The following is a 27149-nucleotide window of genomic DNA, read 5'->3' as shown; positions in this document are numbered from 1 at the left end:
ACAGTGAGTCAGTAACTTGCAGGGAAACTGTTGAGGTTACAGCTGCAGTAACTCTACCGGTAGAGACTGAATGGTTGCCTTGCAACATTGCTCAAGCTTAGCCAGATACAATAGAGTGTGTGTGAACTATTTTCAAAGTTTTGCCTCACTTTTTTTTTTTCTTTGTAAACTCTGACTTACTTCTGTCTGTTGGACAGATGGAAATGAATATTGGTTATTGAATATCGGCCCAGTTTTACTTGTAGGACCGATCCTAAAATACCAAAAATATCAATGTGTAACATTGGATGATTCTAGGGCTGGATGATATTATGTCTTTATGAAGTGTTTCATATCGAGCAGTATCAATAATTATTGATCAGTTTTTTTATTGTAAATACCTGAAACACTGCCAAACTGGTGGTGTGACGTTTCCTGTTTTATCCAGAGTTTTCATTCCAGATCGTTTTTATTTAAATTTTTTATTTTTAAGCAGTTATCAGGCCCGGTGGTGAAACCTGAACCTGCTGCTGCACAGGTTACTCAACAGGTTGTTGCTAGGCAACCCAAGTTCTGATGATGGTGATGCCACCCACTTTTCTTATCTAGCCTTGAGAGGTTGAGCGGATAAACTCTTTCCTCTGCCTACATCTCCCAGAAAGGAGTGCGGTTCTGGATCGGAGCTCAGTGACTATTCTATCAGATGTTTTATCTATTAGTATTGATCGTGTTCATCACCATTTATATATTGTTATTGATTTATTGTCCAGCTCCAGCTGATGCTGATATAGTGCTGTCATATTGTGCATCGCTACAGAAAAGTTGCTTTTCTCTTTAACAACTTCCTCACTGAAGAGTGTAGTGTGACTTGTGTTCGCTCACACAAATTTTCAGTGCATCTCTGTTGATCTAGACCACACCTTGTTCTTTAGAAAGGTATATATTACACATTACTATTACTATAATACAATGTTTTTGCACTAAATTGCTGTTTTTCTGTTGGGATAATGTGGTTTTGCAAGTCAGTAACCACTTCTTTTTAATTTCTTTTCTTTTGTTGTCACTAAAATGTGCAGGATGCGTGAGGACATGTCCACCATGGTGTGCGTGAAGGAGGAGGAGGACCCGGGGGAGAAACTGTCTCAGGATGAGATCATCTCCCGGACCAAGCAGGTGATGCAGGGCCTGGAAGCCCTGAAGCAGGAGCACCATTCCATCCTGGAGGGCCTGCTGGGCACGCTGCGCTGCCTGAAGCAGGACGAAGAGGGAGTCCTGGTGGAGGAGAAGTCGCACATGATCCGGAAGTCCCTGGAGATGCTGGAGCTCGGTCTGAGCGAGGCTCAGGTAGTCAGCGCTTTGGCCCTTGATGAATGAGGATCCTTTAGAAATCAGGAGGATTCGATTGTTTTCAGGACAGGTGGAAATATTACAGCTAGGATGGGTAAAATTGCCAACATATATTATATACTGATGTTCTCATGGAACCAACACTGGAGTAAATGACACAAGTAAATCCCTACTGACTGACTCATTTTGGGAGTTTATCATATTGTTTATCATTATTTGGATAATAATTAGTTTAGATCAGTGGTGAACAAACTTTTTGCAACATGAGCAAGAAACCCTTAGTTGACAGCATTGATGGTCTTCTCCAACTTAAAGCACAAAATCATTGTGTTGATTTTAATTTTTTTTTTATATCAAAAAATTAAACAATGAGAGAAAAGTGGCATTTTTTTTTAGTCTTAATTAATTGTTTAATACTTCTTTTCACTTTAGTTGGTCTAGAAAGTATGTTACTCAATTTCTAACAACAAAAAAAGTGAACTTTTTATTTTACAGGCTTTTTTTTTCCTAGTAAAATTTCGTTAGATGTTTACAGTCCTACTTACTATGTAATTAAAGTGGGAACCCCCCCGCTCCATTAAAAACAACTTTTTGCCTCACACTTTCCATTAAAGAAGAATTTAACTTTTCAACCACATGAAATTGTTTCAAGGGCCACAAATGACCCCGGGCTGCACTTTGGACTCCTCAGCCCCCCCATGATATACAGCAGTGGCAGCATAATGCTGTGGTAATGCTATTCTTCTGCACAGACTGTTGTAATATGTCTAAATTTGAAGATGTTCACAGTTATGAATATTAGACACTGAACATATGGCAATAATACGGGAATTTTGTGTGTCTGGACCTGGCAGACTGCAGCAAACTGTTTGTGTGCTGCAGGTTAAATTGAGACATTCTTAGACAAAACTGAAAGGAAATGAGAAGTGAAGAACAAAAGCAGAAGTGCTCTTGATTTTCTTTTAAATCGCAACTTTCCTGTGCCAATGTGAGTCATAAATGAGTTGTTATTCATGTTGCCTTAAACCGTCAGATAAAACTGCACAGCATGAACAATCTGCACACTCTCATTTACACCATGTAGGTTTTCTTTAGTTTTGTGGCTTGGTGTCACTAATGTCTCTGTGCAGCAAACTCATCATCTACACAAAAAAAAAAACTCATTAAATTTGTACTTTAACTATAACATGAGAGTAAAGTTCTGAAAGCCAGCCACTGTCCCCTTTGGAAAAGGGTGAGTTTTCAGGCAAAAAAAAAAAAAGATTTTAGCTTTTTATAATAGATCAGTGATTGGTCAAAAACTGCAATGGTTGCAAACCTAGAGAGTTTGAATTTTCTATTCCAAGTTCAAAATCCATTACTTTAGTTCCCTTTCTTACAGACCGTGCAAGAAATAATGAGATTCTTCACATATTTTACCGATTATTGGAATATCTGAAAAGATTATGCCAAGGCTGGACTGAAAACTAGTACAGATAAGACGAGGAAATTCCAAGCATTATTGCATTGTTTATCACTTATCATGATAAATTTCTTCTTTAATTTATCGTTGTCACGTTAAGCTCCATATAGTGATGTTTAACATACTCCAAAACGGTCTGTTACCAGGATTGTTAGATTTAATATTATCTTAATCAATCAAGTTTATTTGTACAACACATTTCAGTAACAAAGTGAACTAACACATTTCAGTAAAGCTCAAAGTGCTTTACATAATAAAAACACAATGTTTGATCAATGAAAACATCAGTTAATGTGAACATTTGATTAAACGCAATTATGATTTGGAGTTTGATGTAAATCACACTTCTTTAAATGATTGGTGTCCTAAAGAAATGAATTAAAAATGTGAGCAGTGTTTCTGTGGCTACAGAACAGTTGCCTAAAAAAGAACTAATAAATCCTTCTTATCGTCACTTCTGTCATTATCACAATGATCTCGGTAAACTTTAAGTCCAGATCCCCAACACGGAATATGTTGCTTCTTCCACACATCATGCACCACCTTTGAGTCGTGTTACCTGACCTGTGCTGGAACGTGTCTCTGCTCAGGTGATGATGGCGCTGTCCAGCCACCTGAGCTCTGTTGAGTCAGAGAAGCAAAAGCTGCGGGCGCAGGTACGCAGGCTGTGCCAGGAGAACCAGTGGCTGAGGGACGAGCTGGCGGGAACGCAGCAGAAGCTGCAGAAGAGCGAGCAGAGTGTAGCGCAGCTGGAGGAGGAGAAGAAGCACCTAGAGTTCATGAACCAGCTGAAGAAGTATGACGAGGACCTGTCCCCCTCGGTGAGTCCTCAGCTCCTCCTGTATGAGAGTTCAGAGCATCAACTGCAAAGAAATGGATCCATTTTATGGGTTAGAAAACTTCAACCAAGCCACATTTAATGGACCAGTGTTCGACTAGTCATATTGAGCCTGACTGTATGGAAACCTTAATTATAAATAATTACACCAAAAATGTAAATGTAAGTTGGTTTTGTTTAAAGGGGCATTGCTATGTAAAATTGACTTTTTGAGCTTTACATCATAACATGTTATGATCAAAAACAGTCCTGGAGTGTTGCTTTAATTCTTTCATAGATATTTGAGAAATCTTTTAATCACCATGGCAACCAGTCAACTGTCCAAAACACCTGGGTGGACCCAGCTCCGCCTTTGAGGTGAAGCTCGTCCTCAAAGCTGCCGTTATTATTTCTAGACTTCAGAGCTTCCTCCTCCTCAGAGCACCCAGCAGCCATAAAATTACAAAGTACAAATTGTTTTAAGTTGTATTGATACTGCATTTTTTAACAACTGAAGGTAACATTGTGCTATAAATGGCAATATGTGGAAAAAATACATAAAACTATGTAAATCCTCTCTTCTTGAATAATACAGGATTTTCAAATATTGGTGCTCCAATTATCAGTTTGAAATGAAAACCTGAGTGCAGAACGGCTGCTTTGAAACTTAACTTGTTCCTGTTTTTAGACAAAAACTTGACATTCTCTTCTCGTTTTTTTTTTAATCTATTTTTTCCCTCTTTTTACAACCAGGAAGAGAAGGAGTGTGACTCCAGTAAAGAGACCCTGGATGACCTCTTCCCAGATGACCAGGATGACCAAGCTCCAGGCAGTAAGTGTTCCATATACTTTCATCTGCTTTCTATACATTAACATAATACTGTGCAAAACTATAGTATGGTACATGGTTTATTTATTTATTTTTAAAATCTGAAAATCTTTGATAACCTTTAATGACACCCAGAGCAATTTTTGAATAAATATACACATATATACATAAAATGATTGAATAAATATACACACGAGCTCAACAACGAAGATATTTATTGTTTTTAATGTCCCATTAACATTTTATGCAAAAAAGGTGATTTTTTTTCACTCTTGTTTTTAATGCTTCAATGTCTAATGTGTTAATTTTGATTCATTAATTACATAAAGTCCTAGCCCTATGTTATGCATATCAAATGTGTTTATTTGACTGAAAGTGATTTTAGGCGGTTTAAACGCATGTTAATTTTACACTTGCATTATTTTCAAAATTATAAGGATGGAAACCTAGAAATGTGATACTGGTGATGTGGAGCAGGTGGGGAGAATCACACAGTTAAAGGAAAATAAATCAAGATAAATAAGATGGAGATGAGTGTGGAGGCATTACATAAGCTTGTTTATGCAAAAACATGCAACACCTGCTTCTTCCAGCATCCACTGCTTCCATAATACCAGTTAAAATGATACTCTTTGTGTCTGGTATAAACAGACTTTGGATTCAAATACCACCTGCAGAGGCACCTGGTTGTTTATATTGCATTATGAACATTAAGTCGACAAGAACAGTGTCTGTTCACTTCACTGTGTTCCAATAGCGGAGAAAAAAACTAGAAAAATAAATTGGTATAAATTTGAAATAAAATATTTAAAATGTATGAAGAGACAGGATGTCTGTGTTGTGGTATGTGAAGAAAACGGGCCTCATTATTCTTCTTCTTTTAGTAACTGAGGCGCCTGAGGCTCTCAGTGTCGGTACGCGGTGGATCTGTGGCGAGTTGTGGAGAAGATTCGATTTAGCTGAGCTCTGAGCTTGTTCAGACAGCCTGACTTGCTGTTAGGGGTTTTTATTAAACTGCAGTCAATGGGACAGGAACAATGGGGATGACAGCCCTGCATTCACTGAAATCAGCTCACCGCTTAAAGGCCCATTTTCCCTGCAATTACAATAAAATACACCACAGTTTTCTGTTGTAACTTGAATAAAACAATGGAGAAGTATTTAAAGCAGTGCAATGCAACTGCAAGTAATATAGCTGATGAATTTCTTGTTCACCATTAAAAGTGACGTTTCAAGTTCCAGTTTGATTTTATTAAATGATGCAAGAGTAACAATTGCAATATACTGACGCATTTTACTGCAAGAACGTGGAAATGAACCAAAGAGCACTTGTTCTTGTTTTATCAAGAAACTTTCTCGTTTAAACAAGAAAATAACCTTAGTGAGGTTAGTTATATCTTCTTTTAACAAAAAAAACTAGTTTTAACAAGATGAGTTTTATATTTCATTTGAATGAGATGAGTTTTATATCGCACTAAAACTGGACTTTTTGACTAAAACTGAAAAGTTTCTGGTTTTAATGAGTTTTGCATCGTTATAACTAGAAAGTTTCCTCATTTTAACGAGAAACACTCTCGTTATAACGAGATATTTCTGCTGAGTTTATTAACGAGGTCTAGCCGTTAAACTCATCATAACAATACCTGTGAAAAAATCTAGAGGTTTTTTGTTGTCTTGTATTTCAGCAATGTGTTTGTGTTTGTGTGTGCAGTGCAGCCAGCTCACGGTAGCGCAGCGGCAGCAGCTGCCCAGCAGGGCGGCTATGAGATCCCAGCCCGCCTCAGGACCCTTCACAACCTGGTGATCCAGTACGCGTCCCAGGGCAGGTACGAGGTGGCCGTGCCGCTCTGCAAGCAGGCGCTGGAAGACCTGGAGAAGACCTCTGGACACGACCACCCAGACGTAGCTACCATGCTTAACATCCTGGCGCTGGTTTATAGGTAAGGGAGTTCAGCTTTCACTACACGACAGTAGTGTTTGGAGTTCTCATTCATTTTCTCTTGTCTTAACATGTTTTCAATAAGAAGCAGAGTTGAACATTTTATCTTAAAATATGTTTTAACATAAGTTTTGCGTGAAGGCTGCAGAGGTTCACAGACCACAAGTCACTAAAAAAGGCCCACCTCAGAAATCCTTTTCTCCTTTTACGAGAGAGACAATGACCACACACATAAGCAGTTAATGAAAACAAGCTCAATAATTTCCATTTGCATGATTTTTTGTTTTCTCTTTTCTCTCTTTGTGCCAAAAACCAGATGATAAAAGTCTTCATTTTGGTGTTTTGGTCTCAACTAGCCCTTTGTTTGAAGGACCGTTTTGTTACTGAGATTTCATAATTCATTTTTATTTGTTGTTTCTGTTTTGCTTATTATTTTGGATATTTAAATGTATTCCAGTTCCAGTGTTAAATGTTCATTAGAACTTAATGTGTTTTTGCATTAGCATTACATTATTTAAAAATGGTCTCGGTACAATAACTCGTTTAGCTTGGATTCTCAGATTCTTGTTCCCTCGCGTTCAGATGAAACCAAAGATGGCTTTACACTAACAAAAATGGAAGTGTCCAGCTCTTCCACCAGATGGGTGGAAATTAATACTAATAATACATTTCATTTTTCACACTTGTCCAAGTACTCAAATACAAACTACATTCCCAAGATGCCAGGAATTGTTGTTGGATGTTTTGTTGCTTGAAACCCAACTTCTCAGCTCACTTATCCATCACTGCAGGAAACAAAGTACTATCTTGCTCTGTGTATTTATGCCCCACTCTTTATTCGTGTCTTTAAGGGATCAGAACAAATACAAGGAAGCAGCCAACCTGCTAAACGATGCTCTGGCCATCAGAGAGAAGACTCTTGGCAGAGACCATCCAGCTGTAAGTACATCTGCCTGCATAGATTACTAGGGAATACTCATTCAGTCATTTGGTTTGTAGAAATATTTGTGAACAGAGCTGAAGGCCTAGTAAACTCTTTTAGAAGTAAAATGACTGATGGCAGATGAAAAAGATACTTGATTCATGTTGTGACAACCAGTTGCTCAACTGAGCATAAAGACCGAGGATGTAGAAATAAAGCCATCCTGCATTTAGAGAGCTCATGACTTTGTTTTTTGGCTCGTTATAGTCTGGTCACAACAGTGAAATATATTTGTAATGAAATGTTGCATTTATAAACAGCTCCAAACAAAAAAAAAAAAAAAAAAAAACTGCTCCATAGAGTCTGACTGTCAATGGTTGAAATTAATTTGAAGTAATAGTTGTCTTGAATTGTTAATATCCCACACTATCAAATGTCGTGTTCCTCTAGCAGTAGGTTAACTTGGAGATAATCAAAGTTAACCTACTGCTAGTGACATTACTTGTTGTGTTCCTAATATGATTTCATCTTCTTATTATATAAAAGACCCAAAGATTTGAGTGTGCTTTTTTTGCTGAATACATAAATGTAAAATTTAGAAATTTACTTTGTCAGACACATAGATGCATTTTATGTTGTCACACAAAACACAGTATGACTGCACTATGTGTTGACCTGCTCCCAATGGAAAAACACAAACATGCTCCATTACCCTCACTTTTCACAATAGATGTAATTGGATGGTATTAAAATGCACTAACCCATATAAAATGTATATTTTTCTGGTTATAACTCATTAAGTTGATAATTTAAACAAGCGATTTATGCATCGATTTCCTTCTGTTTGTACATTTCAAAGTGAGCATTAGCAGGTGGACTAACTATGTTAACCCCAGCAGGACAGTGTATTTCCTGTTTGGAGCCTCAGCGCCCTTCAGTTTATCAAACTGAGTAAGCCCTCCTCTCCTCTTCTCCAATCTGCCACTAGGCCCTGATTATCCATTTTCTCATTCTTAGTGTTTTTCTGTAATTCATAGTTTTCCTTTTACATCTTAAATGAGCTAAATGTGACTCATCTGTGATCACATTTATTTATTTTTTTATTTTTAGAAATCTGCCTTTCTGTTTGCTAAGATTTTAGCGCTTATATACCTTTAGACTTAATTAGATGGCCTCACATTAAATCAGGCAAGCTATTTATCCAGCTCACCAGAATTAAAAGCCAAGAGAAACAACTTGGTTCTTAGAAGAGATTTAAAATCAGCCAAGCTCCTGGCAGATCTTTGGTAATGGGAGACTGTTCTACAGTTTAATAGCTTTAGCTAAAAGAACTCAGTCTCCTTTGCTCACCAGTTTGGTCCTTGAAAGAACTAAAAGCATTTGGTTTTCACATCTTAACATCCTAAAATGGCAATGTTTATGTAAAAAATTGATACCAAAAGATTTAAAGGCAGAGAAAACAATTTCATTCACCAGTTTTTATAAAATGTGATCTGCTGGTACTGACTTTTAATAATAATAATTAAAAATGTTTATTTCCAAAGCACTTCTCTAAACACTGACAGGAGAACACATGAATGCATAGCATGTGGAAAAAAAACAGGATAAGCTAAATAAAGGCAGATTAGCTCATTTGATTTTCTTTTTGAGGTTCATAAAGTAAAAAGATATAAAGTCTGAATTAATGTTTGTTTTTTGTTTTTTTTCAAAGCCAGTTTTAAGCACATTGACATTTATGATATTGGTTAACACCACTTTCTGGGAAATCGTTAAATGATCGTGCTGGAAATCATTTTGTTGGTTTTTCGTCTAATGGTCCTCACAGCGTAGTCTAAAATTGAGTTGCAACAGGACACCTCCAGAGGCCTCCCTTTTTCTGAGCGAATACAGGTTCAATCAACTTGATTTGGATCATAATACTGGTTACCACAATCACGTCCTGATTGTATGATGTCATTTTTGAGGCACCTCACTTTTCCCCTTGTCAATTACTCATGTTGAATCGGTTGCACTACACTGGTGTGGTGGTGATTGAGTTGTTTGTGGAGAAATTTGATCAAACATTTAAAAATATTGTAAGATAATGAATGTTTTGTGTCCTTGGTAGGTGGCGGCTACCCTCAATAACCTTGCTGTCTTATATGGGAAGAGAGGGAAGTACAAGGAGGCAGAGCCTCTCTGCAAGAGAGCGCTGGAGATCAGAGAAAAGGTATGGCCGCCGTCAGTGGGATTAGTTTAAGATCATGTGCTAACGAACCACACGTCATTGAAAAGAAGGACTTGTCCTTGAACCAGGGAATTCGTTCACAGAATATTTTCTGTCTTTGACGGGGTTGTTTTAAACAGTGAAGGAAAAATCTGAAGACCATCCATCATTTTTGGAGGTTACAGTTCCCCCCCCCACCCCCCAACCACTTGGTGCACATGCGCAGACATTTTGAACTTTACATTGTGTACATTGCCGAGGTAAATATATAGATTGATAAAAACTATCTCTGAGCATCATGTCTGAACTGGACACTAACCTCAATTCATCTCGCTTTCTGGAAGCTGACAGTGCGTTTGAAGAGTTATAGACGGGATGCTTTGGAGCGCATCCTGCAGGATTTTGTACTGCTACCTCTCGTTCAGAGGGTTATGTCGACTTTTGATCACTTCAACTGGAGAAATGTTCCCTGATTTCAAAACTTTGGCTTAGATGGCACTTGTAATTTCAGTCTCCAGATCAACATCAAAATCTTGAGACATTTGATGCAATTCATGTCCATGCTCAGAATTTAAGTGCGATCATTTAATTTCATTGTTTACATGTTATACATACTGGGACCAGAGTCAGCGGTGTTTAATCAGAGCAGAGCAATTGCTGCATGCATTCATGGCAAAAAGAGGATTGTCTATTCAGTTTGTTGAATATTAAATCAAATCATTTTAAATATTTCACAATACCACCAACTATTAAAATGTGCATTATAATTCATGCCTTTTCAACAAGAGAATAATGTTTGGTATTTTTCTATTGAAAGTTTATTGATACAAGAACAGAGACAGTAAATAAATTGTAAATAGGTGTATAAATGTACATTAAGGTCCTGGTTCAGTACATCCCTGGGTTTTAATTTACACTTCTGTATGTTTTCATGTTGCTTCTATCTACAGAAACTATTTTACTTTGTTCAACGGTAAACAAATAATTTTTCAAATTTATGAAAATAGTTCCATTTTATTAATTTTTGATAGCTTTGAAGAGTGGCTGATAAGGATGTCTCTAAAGTGTTGGTTTGAATATTTCTAATCAACTAAGGATAATCGGGTATAACCAACTATATAAATTATGTGACAATAAAACATTCTGAAAATGATCAAGAATTATTATTCTTTTGGTCATTTTTGAATTAGATTGCACTAATAGTTGATTATAAGACATACATACATCACTTTGTAGTTGTATGATAACATGTGTCGTATGTATACGAGTTGTTTCTGAAAGCACCTTATTGGTTCGGCTGTTTTGATGTCCCGTCTCTCTAGACGGTTGAATGCCACTATACGCAGCAAGTTTTATATGTTCTTATATTTTCAGTCTGATTAGTAATCTGTTCACTCAGAATTTGAGAGAAAGTATTGAGATATTATGTAGTATTTTCTTTTAGCATACTGGCAAAAAAAATCTGCCAGATTTACATTGATTCAATGGATATCAGTTTGAGTACATTATCTTTATAGTTTTGTTTCATATCAATACAGTGAGCTGTAAGTGGATAACTGCTTCTATAACACATAGGGCATACTAAGTCACATCTGTTTATGGAAGTGAGAACCGATCTTGCCTCTTGAAAGCGTTTCCCATTTTCATTGGAACATTTGAGCCTCTTCCTGAATGAACTGCCAAGGGATGTGGTGAAAGGAGAGTGCTAGTGGTTGAGATAAACAACGTGAGGATACGGGATCCAGCACCTCTGTAGCACAGGAGGAAGTGTTGGCGGTCAGGACTAAGTTAATAGTGATAATAAATTTTCCTTGATACATCAAAGCCACCATGTGGGTTACAGACATTGAAGTGTGTCCACAGTGGGTTGCAAAGCAATCCTGCAGGGTGGAGGCTTTCCACAGACTGGCTCAGTGAACTAACAGCAAACACCAAAGTGGAAAAATAACTTGCTAGTGTGAGGGTTTATTGCCTGTCTTGTCTCTGCAAAGCGACGCTGAGGATTGCTGTTTCCTTTTGCAAACAGCCGTGTGACACATCCTTCCTCTTTCCTTTATAATTTCTCTGCTTGGTGACTTGTTGACCCGGTCAGCTGTGCTGCTCAGCCAGACTCAGAACACACCTTTTGCGATGATGTCAAGCTGCCTTGAATGATCCAACAGAGATTCACTGATCAGTATCTTATAGCCAGTTTCAGGCTTTCCTTATGCTTTGAGTAGGCTAGTCACAATAACAAATTTTGCAGGATAATAAATTGTCCCAGAAGTTGGCGCGATAAACGATAACGTTGTTTTGAGACCAATTTTAAGTATTAAACTGGTGATGGCATAATGATGCAAGAACACATTTTCAAAGATCAGGAAACTTTAAATTCCAATAAACATTTAACACTGGAACTGGAAGGCATTGTAAATATCCGAATGAAGTAAACAAAACAGAAACAACATATTAAATGGATTATGAAGTTACTGTTAACAAAATTACCTATCAAAAAAGGGCTAGTTGAGACCAACGCACCAGGAAGAGAGAGAAAACTGTAAAAAAAATAAATAAAAAAAGATCCAAATGGAAAATATTGATCTAATTGTAATTTATCATTTGATTAATTTATTTGTTTATTGTGACAGACCTAGCTGAGAGAGATTTAAATCAACTCTGAGAACAAACAAAATATCTTTCTCTCATCAGCTGTTCATGATGGGAGCCATAGCGGTGTCTATTGGCGAGGTCAATGCTGTAGCATTATTTATCTCTATCAAACAAAGAGCAATATGTTTCCACCTCCACCTTTCAAAAGTCTCCTATAACCGCAGTGTTTTTTAACAAACCCTTCTTTTTATTATATTCTGACCAGAACCAGATCCCATTTGTACTGGACAGGGCTCGACTCTCCTTGACACGAGGAGACTTCAGGTTTTTTTTTAATGTCCTTTTAAATTATGATGTTTCCCTGGGATTTCTGCTGGCAACACTGGTTCCAGAGTCATTGAGATCTCTGTAAATATGAGATTTTAATCCTTTATAACATAGTAAGCATAGGCCACTGTGGTTCCAACTACATTGAGATCATTAGCAAGATCATCCTGTGTAATTCTTTGCTGAACCCTCACCTTTCTCAAGATCTTCCTCTCTGATTGAGGAAAGATCTTATATAAAGCCAGGAGTTTTATTTTACAATAATTGTATGAACAGTTGTTAACATTATTCTTGTTGATGGTCTTGGAGCCGTTTGTAATTTCTTTTTTTTTTTGTCCTTCAACAACTCTTTGACGGTGTAGATGGCTCAAGAGTTTTGATTGTTGTTCTCTCTTTTTAATGAAAGAAAACTCTTGATGCTTTTTTTCCCCAGGTGTTGGGCAAGGACCACCCAGATGTGGCCAAGCAGCTGAACAACCTGGCCCTGCTGTGCCAGAACCAGGGCAAGTATGAGGAGGTGGAGTATTACTACATGAGAGCTCTGGAGATCTACCAGACCAAACTGGGACCAGATGACCCCAATGTGGCCAAAACCAAGAACAACCTGGTGAGGAAGGTTGAAGTTTTTAGGAGGGAAAACATTCCAAAGCATAAAATACTCCTGTCTCAAGGCTGAGACGTTGGCCTCGTTGGATCTCTTCACTGTAATTCTGATCACAATAGCTGGTTCTCTGTGTTCTCTAGGCTTCCTGTTACCTAAAGCAGGGCAAATTTAAGCAGGCTGAGACTCTGTATAAAGAAATCCTCACCCGCGCTCATGAGAGGGAGTTTGGCTCTGTTGATGGTAAGATTATATAAGAATATCAACTAAATAATAACATGTATAGTTATGACAAACATGTTAAAAGTATTCAACAATCCTTGATCTACCTAAAGAAAATCATTTTCTTTGTTCAGATTTCTATTGCAGGGATTGTGGGGGGGGGACAAAAAAAATGTTGTTTCTTGGGTATCAACTGATCAGAGCTGGTCAAGTGTAGAAATGCACTGATTGGATATTATCATTCATATCATCCCAATATTGAAAGAAAGAAAAATTATAGATCAGATATTGGTGACGATGTGCTCCATCCATAAAGGCAGATCTAGTTGGTCTAATTCTATGCTTTGTTCTCTGAGCGGCATCATGTTTTATTTATTTTACATTATATTTAGAATTCCTAATTGCACTTTCTGAACCATTTGAAAGAAGGTTTGTTTTGGTTTATTTTTACATGTTTGACCAAGGTAGTCAACCTATTGGTTTCATCAGTTTCAGTTTCTTTATTTATTTTTACATTGGCTGCTCTACTCTTAATTACACTGACTGAACAAATGAAAGTTGTTTTTAAATGTTTTTACATGTATTGTTTTATTTCAGTGTGCTGTACTGGTACAGAGTTAGCAAGTAAATTAGTAATTCAGTACATTTATTTCTGTTTAAATAAAGAAACATTTTAAATAAATTTAGCAATGTTTTTCTACATCGACCAATACTAAACCTCAGGTATTGCTATCAGAAGTAAAAAACAAAGTGGTTGCTGCATCCCTTGCCAAGTGTAAAATTAACGGGTTGTGCTGGCCAGTTAGAGGTCATCTGTAGTTCTGACTGAGTTACAGCCGACGGAGACAAAAATAATCAAACTACTAGGTGTTTTTAAGCAACCTCCAGCATCTGCTGTCAAAAGGAAGACAGCTGTAAACAAAAACAACTTTTTAGTTTACATGTTCTAGTTGCCACTGCTGATATTTGTTTTCCCTTTCAGATGAGAACAAACCAATCTGGATGCATGCTGAAGAGAGAGAGGAACAAAGCAAGGCGAGTCTGCAACACACTGAGTCTTAAACGTCTGTTTAAAATCATTTTACTCTAAGGCATTGTGATGTTCCTTGATAGTGGTGCATAAGTTGACAATTTCAGGTTCAATCTTGCAAGTCAAAGGCTTTAACCTGCCTGTGTTATTGGAATACAACATTGAGTAAATGCTGTATGTTCAGGCTTCTCTTTCTAAAGAATAGTTTTGTATGTTATTTCACAGGGGAAACTGAAGGACGGTTCACAATTTGGAGAATATGGAGGCTGGTACAAAGCATGTAAAGTTGACAGGTCAGTTTTTCCTCCTACATCTGGCATCATCAGCCTGAAATATTATTTATTATCAAGCTTCTTTTTGATATTCCAGTTTCATCCAAGTTATTCCCACTTCTGAATTGCCACAGGACACACCTGAACCAATTTACACATTTTCTTTTGAAAGATTTGTAATTTGTATTGTGGAGATGGCTAAAATGAACATGCAGTAAATCAGTAAACAATCGCAGTTCTTATTTTATTGATCAACAAAGTGACTTATCGACATTATAATCCTCTCACTGTTTTCCAGCCCCACGGTGACCACAACCCTGAAGAACCTGGGAGCTCTTTACAGGCGGCAGGGAAAGTTTGAGGCAGCTGAGACTCTGGAGGAGGCAGCCATGCGCTCCAGAAAGCAGGTGGGTGTTTCACTTCTGCTGGTTGTAGTGAGACAAACACCACAAGTGTTTGTCTAATTTTGGGTTAAAAATTAAACTTTATGAAAATGCTCATTTTGATTTAAACAATTTAAAAATATTGTGGGTTCCTTGTTTGAGAAAACTTAGAGAACAGAGCAGGATGGCTCACACTGCAGAACTTTTTCTGAACTATGTGTGAGAATATTCAAGTGAAACTGGAAGAGTCACATGGCAAAAACCCTTTGTTTAGAATATATCAAAACAGTATGAGATAAAACAAAATGCTGAATTAGTTGCACCTAATATCTTATTCAAGTCCAGATCAGCGAATGACATGACACATTACTGTCTAGACATTAAAAAGTAATTAATTGAATTACTTTGTTGCAGTTTATGACATAGCTGCAGTGAAATTACATGAACTTGTTGCAACCCATTCCATTTTTAAAGTAACCTACCGAGCTCTGTTGTGTTTCAGGGTCTGGACAACGTGCACAAGCAACGCGTTGCTGAGGTTCTCAGTGAACCAGAGACCGGCGACAAGCAACGCAGCCGAGAGAGTCTGACTTCAGACACGGTGAAGTACGAGAGCGGGCCGGACGGTGGCGAGGAAGTGAGTATGAGCGTGGAGTGGAACGGGGTAAGTACAGTACACAGCCCTCAGCGCTTTATACCAGCAGCATGTCAGCTGGAACAACAGCTGTGTTTCTTTGATACTCAGCCTCCATCTTTATGGACCAAAGCCATAGCTGCAAATGAATGAAGGGAGTGAGGATAAAAGCAGAGAACTATAACCATCTGAAAGTTTGCTTCCCTCTGTTTGTTTTTGATTCAGTCAGCGTTGTAAACTTAACACCCGTTTCATTTATTAGATTACAATTAATGTCTGTTTGGGTGTTTGGGGGAAAAAGCATTGTTCGGTGGCTTCTCTCAATAAAGATACATACAAAGTGTTTTTAAAAACAGAAATTTCAAATGTTGCCCTTTTAATGTTATAGTAACATCCAAAGGTTATAACCTTTGGACTTGAATTATAAAACATTTTAAAACGAATTATGGTATATCTTCTATGAAACAGATTGAAGTTTCATCATTTGAGGGGAAAAGCTATTAGTTACTGAGTTATTGTAATCACACAAAGCTTTTCTTTTATGATGCATTAACTAGTTATATTTGTGTATATTTATAACAAAGACACAATGACAACAAACGTTTAGCATCTTATATTAGCAGTTACCAGCATTAGCCCAGCTAGCCACCTGAAGGAACAGCTTGAATACAGCTTCCTTTCTAAAAGCTTCTTGTATATCTGTGCTTATTCTGTCTTCATTCTTAAACATTTCACTAACACTGAAATTGTGGAACTTTCAGTCATCTTTCTGAAATAACTTCCATACTGAAGTGTTATTAGCTCAACCTGGTAGCATTCAATGGTTTTCTTTATGGCAGTCGACACTTTGGCCTTATCCACACGTAGCGGTTCTTATTAAAACAATTAACTCCACCACATTGTTTAAAAAGAAAAAAAATTGTACACTTGCGATCAGTTTCAGAAAAGTTTTCATCTGCATGAAACCCCTCAAATCCAAATCTGAGCTTTGTTTTAAACATGCCAAACCAATAGGGGGCAGTGTAATGCAGAGCTGAAATCTATGTCAGCCAATCGGAATCCTTCAAAACAACCTCGACTGCCTGTTAGGAATTAAACATGACTTAATTTGTGTTGGCAGGCGTATAGGTTGAACTGCTTTTTAAATAACTTATTAGAAAGCATACTTATTAAAACATAAGACAATGTTGATTGGGAATCTTATCAAAGCAAGTATGTTGATGTTGCATTGTTTGTCACAGAACCTAAAACTCTGTTTTTCCACGTGCACATGCAAACATGGAAAAACTCCACTTCTGTTGCAGTTTTATAAATAATAATTTTTAGTGATTTTAAACTGAGCTTTGTGGCTGAAAGGACAAAATGCATGAAAATATATTTGTTTCCCCAGAAATCCAGCTATGTGTGGACAAGGCCCAAGAGTATGTTTAGTTTAAGGCAGGCCAATCGGTGATCTGGTCCAGTCAAGGATAAAATCATTTGATCCCAGATGCCTGCTCGTTTTTTTGAGCATTCCTAGCTTAAAATTTTCTCTGTTCCACTTTGTAACCCACTAAAACATTTTTCTACAGTAAATCTACCACATACAGTATAAACCCATCCAGTCTGACTCTCTGCAGCACAGCCACGTTTCTAACCTTCTGGAGAGTCTGCAGTGTTCTGCTTCTAGTCGCTGCAGTGACACTACATGTAGATGTAGACTTGGCTGTAAATTGCTGCTGCTTCTGCTGAACTAGTCCTCTTGCATAGCAACGGTTGCCATAGCACCCTGAACAATCAATGAGTATCTGAGCCACCCCTGGTCATGACTGTGGGAGTGTTTCTAGAGAGGATGCAGCCGAACCAAACAGCTGAACCCAGCTGAGCTTCAGAAGGAACTGTTTTTGTCTTCATTTATACTTAACAGAAAAAAATATTCAACTGAATTTATATTAATAGATGATAAACTGTTGATTTACAATACATTATTGTCAAATTTGTTACATCTTTATGCCTGTACTTCACCATCTCTCTGCAATTTCAAAGCCATATTTTGGTTTTCAACTTGTCAAAGAAATCGTTTCCTCTTCAGCGCCCTCTACAGGCAACTGTGAAACCACTTCTCTTCCCTCTAATTAATAAATCAAACTTAAAAATCTTTTCTGACTTAACCAGGGCTCTGTACTGTACTCCTGCTTGATGTTCTCTATCTGTGTGCATTGTGCTGCATGTGTCCATGTATTTGTTTGATGTGCTGCTTTCTGAGAATGAAAACTGTGACTTTTCTCCTCATTTTTTTCCTTCACGTTTTTTTTTTTTTTTTTTTTTTTTACCTTTGTCACTAAATATGTTTGCAGCCAGAGAGGAAAAAAAGAAATTGCAGTGCGTAGCTTATCTCTTTTTAGCTCGATTTTAAATACAAGAAGAAAAAAAATCAGAAGTGGAAAAAATATCTAAGTTAATAGCTTAATGGGGGGTAAACATTTTTTTAATAAGTTGAGCAAAAAAAACAAAAACCCTCATATCTGTTTGCAAAATAATTCAACCACCCGGTTCAGCAGAGCTCTGGCTGCTCTCGTGTTTTGTTTTTTATTCCTCTCCTGTTTTTTTGCTTTGCTTTAACAATAACAAATTTCCACTGCCCTAATAAAAGTCTCAAATGTTTTCCAAATTCAGACACAGGATTAAACCAACACAGTGAACTGTTAAATAGCTCCACCTAGCGGTCAAATCTGAAAAAGCAGTATTTTGTGATAAAGTAATAGTGGAAAATGGAAGTCCAGACGTCGAGAAAAGGTTTTCTAGCCAATTGAAGAACCTTAGACCCATTTGTGGAAATCAGACCTGCTGTACTTGCACAAGTTGGGAAAATATCATTGTTTACCATATTGAATGACATAAATATATATTTAGATTTGTGCCTTTTTGTTTGACTATTTTTTTTAGTTTTTTCTGATGTGTGTACAGATCTAGTGGCTCCTTCCACTGTTTGGTGAACAGAGCTTGTGTCTGATTGGTGGAAACCCTGTCTGCTGCTGTTTTTGTTTCCCTCCATCTGCCTGCTTAGCTTTGCTTTTGCAACTTTTGCTCCATGTCTCATGTGCCTTTGTTCCTCCACCTGTCACTGTTTATATTTCTCTCTCTCTTGTCTTTCTGCTCTGTCTGGATGGCAGGCTTAACTCCAGATGCCTTGTAATGGTTCTAAAAACTTGTCTTCTGCATGACGGATGCCTGGCCTCACCTCGCCTCCACCCCTCCAGCTTTGCGGTTTTCTTCAATTTCCGGCTCCAACCCCCTCCAACCCCTCGCTCTTTTTTTTTTTCCCTTGGAGGGATTCTTCACACCACACTGATATCACTCTGACGCCCCTCTAACCCCACTGAAGTGTTCATCTGCTGTGGGCGGTGGGCGACCGCTGTGACAGTGTGTCCTTAAACATAGCTGTTCTGCCCAGGAATTCTCTTCATTTTGGCCTGAACTCCAAAACAATGAGCTTATTGTTACTGTTCCTTGCAAAAGTTTTCATATTTCTGGAACTTTTTCTCTTTTTGTCAGGATACAATCATAAAATTCAGCATTGTGATTTTTGGAGGATTTTATGGGAGAGACCAACACAAAGTAGAGAATAATTGTGAAATAGAAGGAAAAGATGCAGTTTTCAAAACCTTTAACAATTTAAAATCTGAAAAGTGTGGCAATGTTTGTTTTTTTTTTATTCAGCACCTTTTACTTTGATGCACTAACAAATATGTATCATAGCAACCAACTGCCTTCAGAAGTCACTTAATTAGTCGGTACTTCTGCTGCACAACATCCACAGTGAATCATGGTGGTGGCAGCACCATTCTGTGTAGACAGAAAAGAAATATCTGGTCAGAGTAAATGGACAATGACTTGTGAACAAGTGGCCGAAGATCTACATTCATATTTGGGAGCAGCTAACAATTATTTTAGTAATTGAGTATTTCATCAAGTATTCTTACATTTATTCAGATAAAGAAATTGGCACATTATGCAGATTTTCCATTTAACCTTTTAGGCCTATTAAATACTAGAAATATGTTTAAAAAAAAAAAAAAGCTAAACAATTCAATTCCTTTCTCAAAATAAGAAAATAAAAATATAATTGCCTAAAATTTAATAACAACATTCCATCACTTGATCATATTTAGCTAATTTACTGTTTATTTGACTTATTTTACTAATTGACCATTTATTTTGCGGAGTTGATAAAAAAAGCTGTTTGGATAATGACTGAAGAGAGCTGGATACAAAAATGACATGGAAGTCCACGGTTATGTGCTGCTATTTTGTGTTGGTTTGTTGCCTAAAAGCTCACAAAAAAAAAAAAGGTTTGTGATTGTGACTTGAACAAGTTATAAGGGGGAATGAATTATTTTGCATCACATTTAAATAAAAATTGCTAAAGCTGTTTAGAGCTCAACACAGCTGTCAGATGGTTGTTTTAATTCTTACACATGTTGTTTTTTACGACACCTGTGTATGTATATGCAGTTTTATGGAAACGTGGATCTCATTTATCAGAAATTAGTTTGGACAAAAACCTTAAAAGAAACGTTGGTTTTGTTCAAAAAGCAGGTTTTCGCCTATATTAAAAATAATCAGGATCAAGCATTGGATCTGCTCCTCTGTCATTAGTCATGTTTGTAAAAACGGAGCCGACTTAAAGGCTACGTGTCCAAATGAAACAAAACGGTAACGAAGTGTCAAGGACGAAGAGAAATAACACAGATTAGATAAGAGACATTATGGCTGATGTTGATTTTCCTTTGGGTCAGAATCAAAGGATGTTCAAACATATCAGCTCCTATTAAAATCCACTACAATAATCTTCATGTCTTATAGAAACATAACCTGTCGATGGCATTATGACGTGACCTATTCCAGTCGGAGAACACACAGTAGATGCTGTTCAAACTTTGTCACCAGGGGTGCATTCACACTGCAGCCTGAAGTGACCCAATTCCGATTTTTTTGATGTAATGCGACCTGTATCCGATCTAATCATGGCAGTGTGAAAAGCACAGGTCAGATTCTTTTTTGAATGTGACCCATATCCGATACGTATCCGATTCAAATGCGACCTAACGTCCTGGCTGTATTCATCCGAACTGAACGTCACTGTTTATCAACAAATCTCACTATTCTGCGTCCTGATACACGCAAGTCGGAAGAAAAACAACAACCATGATGGACTATATGAGGATTAAGTTGTTAATGTGCTGCTCCGGTCGACAACAACTTCAAATATGTAAGCTAAGCTCCACCGCTAGCCTCCATGTTTACTTCCGCAAACACTGAGCACTTCTTTTTATGGCAGATGGCAGAACACTGAGAACGCTGACGCTATTGCGCCCTCTAGTGCGCATGCGGGACACTTTCAGGTCGTTTGCCCGTTCACGCTGCAGGACGCATACAGGTCGCATTTACTGGCAGTGTGAACGGCCCCGGCAAAAAAAATCGGAATTGCCAAAACATCGGAATTGGGTCACTTCAGGCTGCAGTGTGAACGCACCCCAGGTCATGATATCCTGCAGGTCTAATGTACTGAATTATCCATTTTCTGTTGACAGAAATAATCCGAGTAGTGACTAAACACATTGTAAATAACAGCATCAGCATGATCAGGAGCAGCGTAGCTTGTAGTTCTGCACATCTAGGTCTCGCTACCTGCCACAGTAGCCTGTAGTTTGTCACTTTGTGCTCATCTGTTTACTGGGAGGTCAGGGGTCAATAGAGCATGTGAATGGCAGCTGGTTTTCATGCAGGAGGAATTAAAATGTGGATTTAAGAAAAGCTGTAAGTTTTTTTTATTATTATTATTTATTTATTTAATTTAAAACTGTATTCAGATAAATTCGACTGAAAAAAGAGTTTCATCTTTACCGTCTGTGTATCTATCTTAGGGTTGATAGTAAGAAAGTGACGGCATTTGGTGTAAACAAGCATTTGTTGTTGCATTTCCTGAAACTTTGGGGTTTAAGTAGCCTTTCCCTCAGCCTGACCTCGACTTCTGCTACTAATATTCTGTGTCCTCTGTCTCGTTTGTGCATCTCCCAGTTTGTCTTTAACTTCTAATAAAACCTAATCTCTCTGCTTTACCTGAACCTGTGCCTCTTGCCTCTTTGTGCGTTCCTTTTCTGCTTCTGTGTGCCTTCATGACCGAATGAGAGTGAAGTTTCTGCACAACAGAGCAGCAAAACACTTTCATATCACTTACCTGTGTCATTTTTCATTCCACATTTTTCTAAATTATCTTTCAAATTGTCAGTCTTCATGTTCCAGAGGTTTACTGGGTAGCTTGGTGTCTAGGAGTTCACTAACATCAGTTGACTTCTTGGAGACATTGGGTTTGTCAAAGCTATAGTCCAGATACTCTGAGATCAAAGTCAGCTGTAGTTTACAACATGATCAAACTGTTTTAGGTTAAAGCAGAAAAGCCTTTATGCTTCAGAAATAATGTAGCATAATTATCACAGTGTAACTAGTCATTATTTTCCAATATTGACAAATAGACTCAAGGAGTTACCACGGTAACCACTAAATTTAATGCTAGATTTCAACTGCTAGGAGCAAAGAATAATATGCAGTCCAGAGAAAAAAAAAAAGTAACGCCCTACAATAACGTATGTGTATTACGATAACACAGAACCTAGAAACTGATCACCCAAAAGATGGTTTATTGGTAGAGGTGCACTGATGAATCCGATTGAAAAATTGGCCCCGATTTCCATAACTTTGGGTGACCGACTATCGACCGATCTTAAAGACGGGGAATCGAACCCAGGACAGTAACCTCCACATGTGGTGCGTCTGCTCCACCAACTGCACCACCCAGCGCTCACCCATCTCTTTTAGTGCTGTTAGACGGATAAATGGATAGAAGGATAACGTTTTTTTAGCCCTTTTTTAGATTTACTTAAGTCTAGTGTATGAATAATTTTGCACTGCCAATTTATTTGTGGGTAAGGGCAACATGCACGTGTACTTTTTTGCATTATGCGTGAAAAATCACTTTTTCTCTGTGTGACATTTTAGAGACCTGTAAAACTCCTGTAAAAGTGGCTATAGCAGATTTTCAGAGTCAAAATTAAACCCACACATTAAAGTTCCCGCTCTGCCTTGTCAATGCGTGTGCAGATACGTCAATCAACATCAGTTTGTGCTTCTTTTGATGTCTTTTTTTTGATCTGATGCAACACTTGTTTGTCTGGTATGAAATATTATAAAACTATTTTGCATAAAGTTGTAAATGTCACTTAGTTAAAGGTGTAAAAGCTGATAAAACTCTTGACCAGGAGTCTCCAACTCCAGACTTCATGAGCCTTTTGCTCAAACACACCTGAATCAAATGACACAATTATCTCCCCAGCATGTTCTTGTGTGCTTCAGAAGTCTGGCTATAAGCCATTCATTTTATTCAGCTGTGTTGGAACTTGAATTCATCTAAAAGTTGCTGGGCAGTCACTTCCCATCTGGCATTGGAGACCGCTGATCCAGGCCTTGGGAATGTAGAATTAATTATATTGGTGTTTCACCAGTTTATCATATTAGTGTACCAATCTTTGATCGTCCTTTTCTTGGACGCCAGAAATGCGCAAAGCAGAAATTTGTGACCAATCACCAAGTTTGACGTATCAGTATTGATTAGCCAATTTCAATTTCACTTTAGTACATACAACTACAAATAATAGAGTTTAAAGTACATGTACAAACCGGTGGTTATTCTGTGGTGATGTCAGTAATTGTGTTTGAGGAAAGTGTTACTACCAGTATCTGTGTTTCCATTACCAATGTGTGCAAATCTTTGTCGATATTCTGCTAATGTCGAAAAAACACAATTTCGTAATTGTTTCCATTAAATTAGAAATTAAATTAAAACCACACATGAATATCTTATTCACTTAAGTCATTAGAAATCATGGCAGCAATAGATGTAAAGAGTTTTTCATAATTCAGCCATGGTGTTAGCGCTCATCATCTGTCAACCAATCAGAGGCGACGTTGGCGTCTCAGTCAGGCGTTGGAGCAACTAGAGAGCGGCTGTGTGGCGCTCTCTAGTGGAAATTGTAGTTGTGATTTTACAGATCTATGAATTCAACACGTTGGAATGACGCGCAACTTTTTATGACCTGTGTGATGCTGTGAGAGCTCTGATGGAGACGGCTGTACATTGTCCAAAAAACACAAAAACATCATCCTAGTTTTTGCCATCAGTAACATCCGGCTGTTGATCACATCACCAGTGGGATGTGAAAAAAGTTTTTCCACGGCAGAAACATACATTTCAATACGACTGAAAAACTGCCTGATCCTAGCGCAAAAAACTTCTTATTCATAAACGTGAGTTTTTTTCAAAATTGGTCTGTTTCTATAGAGCAGCTTTATTTTCATAGTTTCAATTTGCGTAACTTTACAGTCAATGGAAACACAACCAGAGCGACCTGGTAGGCCTTAGTCACTGAACATCATCAGATTCCAGTCACAAGCCAGTTTTTCTTGGTGCATCTCAAACTAGTTGCAAACTAAATGCTGGTCATATATGAACGTCTTTAACATCTGTGCACATCTTAGAAAGTGACGTGAGTAAGGGTAAGCCTGTGATGTGTCCCACCAGGACGGATCGGGGTCCCTGAAGAGAAGTGGCTCCTTCAGTAAACTACGGGCGTCGCTCCGTCGAAGCAGCGAGAAACTGGTCCGCAAGCTGAAAGGCGGCAGTTCGTCACGAGACGCCGAGCACAAAAACCCCGGGTAACTATCCACAGCTCTAGAGTCCTGCAGTAACTGCTGCAGGTGGCTCCTGTCACACACTGGAAGCCAGGAGGAGCAAGCTGGCTGGTGCGCTGACCAGAACCAAAACAAGTGAACTCTTCTACTTCGCCGGTGGTGAAGTGGTGTAACCCTGAAGCTGTGTTTGCACATAAGTGTTTTTAGGGACTCTTGTCCCATATGCAATTATTACTTTCCCCCCTACATTTCTTTATAGGTGTATTATCTATAGGTGAATCAAAACATGAAACGGAAGCAAACTCTGACTTCTGCAAACTGCCTTGGTTTTTGGTAAAAACGGTTATTTTTTTTAGGTGAATGTGGGGTGACAAAGTACTTTTAGAAGTATTGTAAACTAGTACATGATATATTTTATATAAACGTGCAGTGTTGTAAAAAAAAAAAAATTAAAGACATTAGTGGTATTTACATCTGGGGTCATTTTGTAACATTAAAGAAAACTTTAAAACTGTTAATTCTCCAGATAAGAAACATCATTTTAGAGAAAAGCATATTTTAAAAAGGGTGCTGCCCTAATGGAAAAACACGTCTCGAGGAATTTACCACATTTCCTAAAGATTATGTTTAAAAAAAAAATACATTCATCAAATCCTTATTTTATTTAAGGAACATTTGCTATTGTCTTTTTTTCTTTTTCTTTTTTTTAATGTTTGAGTTCTTGCATTTTTTTTTAGCACTTGCACTGACTGATACACAGCCCTTAAAGTGCCGATAGTAAAAAAATCTTTAACCTCTGTGTGTAAGATCCTTTTTGTGATTGACTTGAACGACGGAGATTTGAAAGTGTGCGAGTCGGACTTTAAGGGCTCCGTAAACCAAACCTGAACATCTTCACGGTGAAAAACCAAAGACTAACAGATAAATGGAGGGAAGGTTTTTCTACTCGAGGCGTAGCGGGCCGTGTTTAACTACTAATGCCTCCCAGTGATTTTCCATCGCACTTGTTGTGCCCATGGAAATAATTTCCAACTAATCGTTCCATCTATTCACTGCATTTTGTGGCTGAACTGTAACTGTTCTGGACTTCTATAAGTCCATCTTTTTGTTATTTAATGTCTGCATGGCTGTCCTGTGTAGAATAAAAATGTATTTTTTTCATTGTTCTGTTTTTCTTTTTTTTCTTTTTCTTTTTTTATTTATGAATAAATTTTTATTTCTTCTGAATGTCGACTTGCATGCCTCATCTTTGTTCTTGCTGGTCTCTTGTGTTCCTTGGTGCTGCTCTTCACTGTGCCTCATGATGGTGATGGACGGGATGTTGGTGTTCCTCATCATCATCATGACGGACTCACTGATATGTAACGTCACTGCAGAAACATCTTTGACAAAATGACTCCCCTTTTATTTGTTCTGAACAGTCATCACGAATGTGTGTATCAGTTTTTTACTCGTATTTAAACCAAAATAATTACAGACTTGCCATTTAAAACGGTGTTTAGCATCTCTACATTAGTGATTATCCCAGTTAGTACAGTTAGCTGGCTTTGCTAAGTTTCCTTATGTATTTGTTTCAGGCTATTTAAGGAGGAATGTGAAACGTTAAGTTGTTGTTTTTTGTTTTTGTTTTTTTTTAAACCCTACAAAACCTTTGGAGCATTAAATGCATTTTAAGATGGATGTTTGCTGCAGTGACATTCACATAAACCTAAGTTTTATGCTTTATGTTTTGAGTTTGCTTGTGTTGAACTTGTAGTGTGAATGTCTTGGTGCACAACATAGTAAAACGGTGTTTCTTAAATCTTTTTATTCACTGCAAAAACACAGAATCTTACCAAGTGTTTTGGCCTATTGTGTAGAGCAAATATTATATTTCACTTGAGATGAGACAAAACTAACTTAAAAGTAACCTTTTAACAAAATACAGGAGATTGTTTTAAGTCAATATTCTTTAATATTGATGACAAGTACTTGTTCCATTGGCAGATTATTTCACTTATCACAGAACATTTTTCCCATGTTATAAGAGAAATAATCTCCCAATGAAACTAGTACTTTTTAAAATCAATGTTAAGGAATTATTTATTTAAAGGAAAAGCTTAGTTTTATTTCAAGTGTTTTTTCTTTCCAAAAATACTTGGAAAGATTTAGTGTTTTTCCAGTGTTGGTAACTAAGCACAGATCAGTAGCTGGTTTCACATTTTGGTCTGCCAGCCTCAACTCAATCTGAATTGTCAGTCACAAATTGCTATAACATAAGTAATAGCAGAATAATCTGACTATTTTTTCTTTATTTTTTTCCCTCCAATTTTACACAAACATGCAGTCCAAAATGTCATAACTGATGTCTAACAACACACAAACTGCTGAATTTTCCATCAACTTAACAAAGTGTATAACATTTTTTTTTTGGATTTGCGTCAATAAGTGGTGGTAACATTGTACATGTCTAATCTGAATACAGAAGATCTGATACATTATTGTGGAACTAACCTTTTTGTGACATTATCATTAACCCTCATGTAACTCCACTGAGTTTTAAAGCTCACTGCTGACTCTCCACCCCTCACCTCTGACCCCTGACCCCTCACCCTGCCTCTCTGCATGTGGGAGCAGCATGAAGCGGGCCAGTTCTCTGGGGGTTCTTAACTTGCCGGACAAGCCTGCCAGAGACCACTACCAAGTAAGGAAGCTAAAACATTGGTTCAACTGTTTGCAGTGAGTTCTCCGGTTTGTTTCTGCCGTTTTGCCAAAAGCTTTCATAACCATTAAAGTTTATCACAATTATTCATGTTCCATTTGTGTTATTATATGTGCTGTTAAGCACAAAGTAGTGCATAAGTTAAGTGGAAGAAAGACGATG

The 27149-nt window shown here is 37.6% G+C and overlaps 1 protein-coding gene across 6 annotated transcripts in view; it reads left to right on the top strand.

Moving 5' to 3' along the window:
- Positions 1-27149, top strand: part of klc1a (kinesin light chain 1a) — a 36188-nt gene that overhangs the window by 4914 nt on the left and 4125 nt on the right. Inside the window, exons 2-15 of one of the 6 annotated variants that reach the window (XM_081603158.1) lie at positions 1056-1323; positions 3379-3609; positions 4359-4437; positions 6146-6374; positions 7225-7312; positions 9403-9504; positions 12851-13024; positions 13162-13261; positions 14223-14275; positions 14496-14563; positions 14841-14949; positions 15428-15562; positions 24177-24310; positions 26903-26969. In XM_081603158.1, the coding sequence (XP_081459284.1) occupies positions 1057-1323; positions 3379-3609; positions 4359-4437; positions 6146-6374; positions 7225-7312; positions 9403-9504; positions 12851-13024; positions 13162-13261; positions 14223-14275; positions 14496-14563; positions 14841-14949; positions 15428-15562; positions 24177-24310; positions 26903-26969 (1836 nt within the window). In that variant the 5' untranslated portion in view covers position 1056. Of the gene's footprint in view, positions 1-1055; positions 1324-3378; positions 3610-4358; positions 4438-6145; positions 6375-7224; positions 7313-9402; positions 9505-12850; positions 13025-13161; positions 13262-14222; positions 14276-14495; positions 14564-14840; positions 14950-15427; positions 15590-18711; positions 21667-24176; positions 24311-26902; positions 26970-27149 lie in introns of those variants that run through there. The other 5 variants (XM_081603157.1, XM_081603159.1, XM_008398733.3 and 2 more) reach the window with 5 other exon arrangements.

The sequence above is a fragment of the Poecilia reticulata genome, chromosome 22 (assembly GCF_904066995.2).
Source record: "Poecilia reticulata chromosome 22, P_reticulata-male-v2, whole genome shotgun sequence".
NCBI lineage: Eukaryota > Metazoa > Chordata > Actinopteri > Cyprinodontiformes > Poeciliidae > Poecilia > Poecilia reticulata.
The sequence above is the reverse complement of the archived record's forward strand: the minus strand, read 5'-3'. Positions and strand labels throughout refer to the sequence as shown.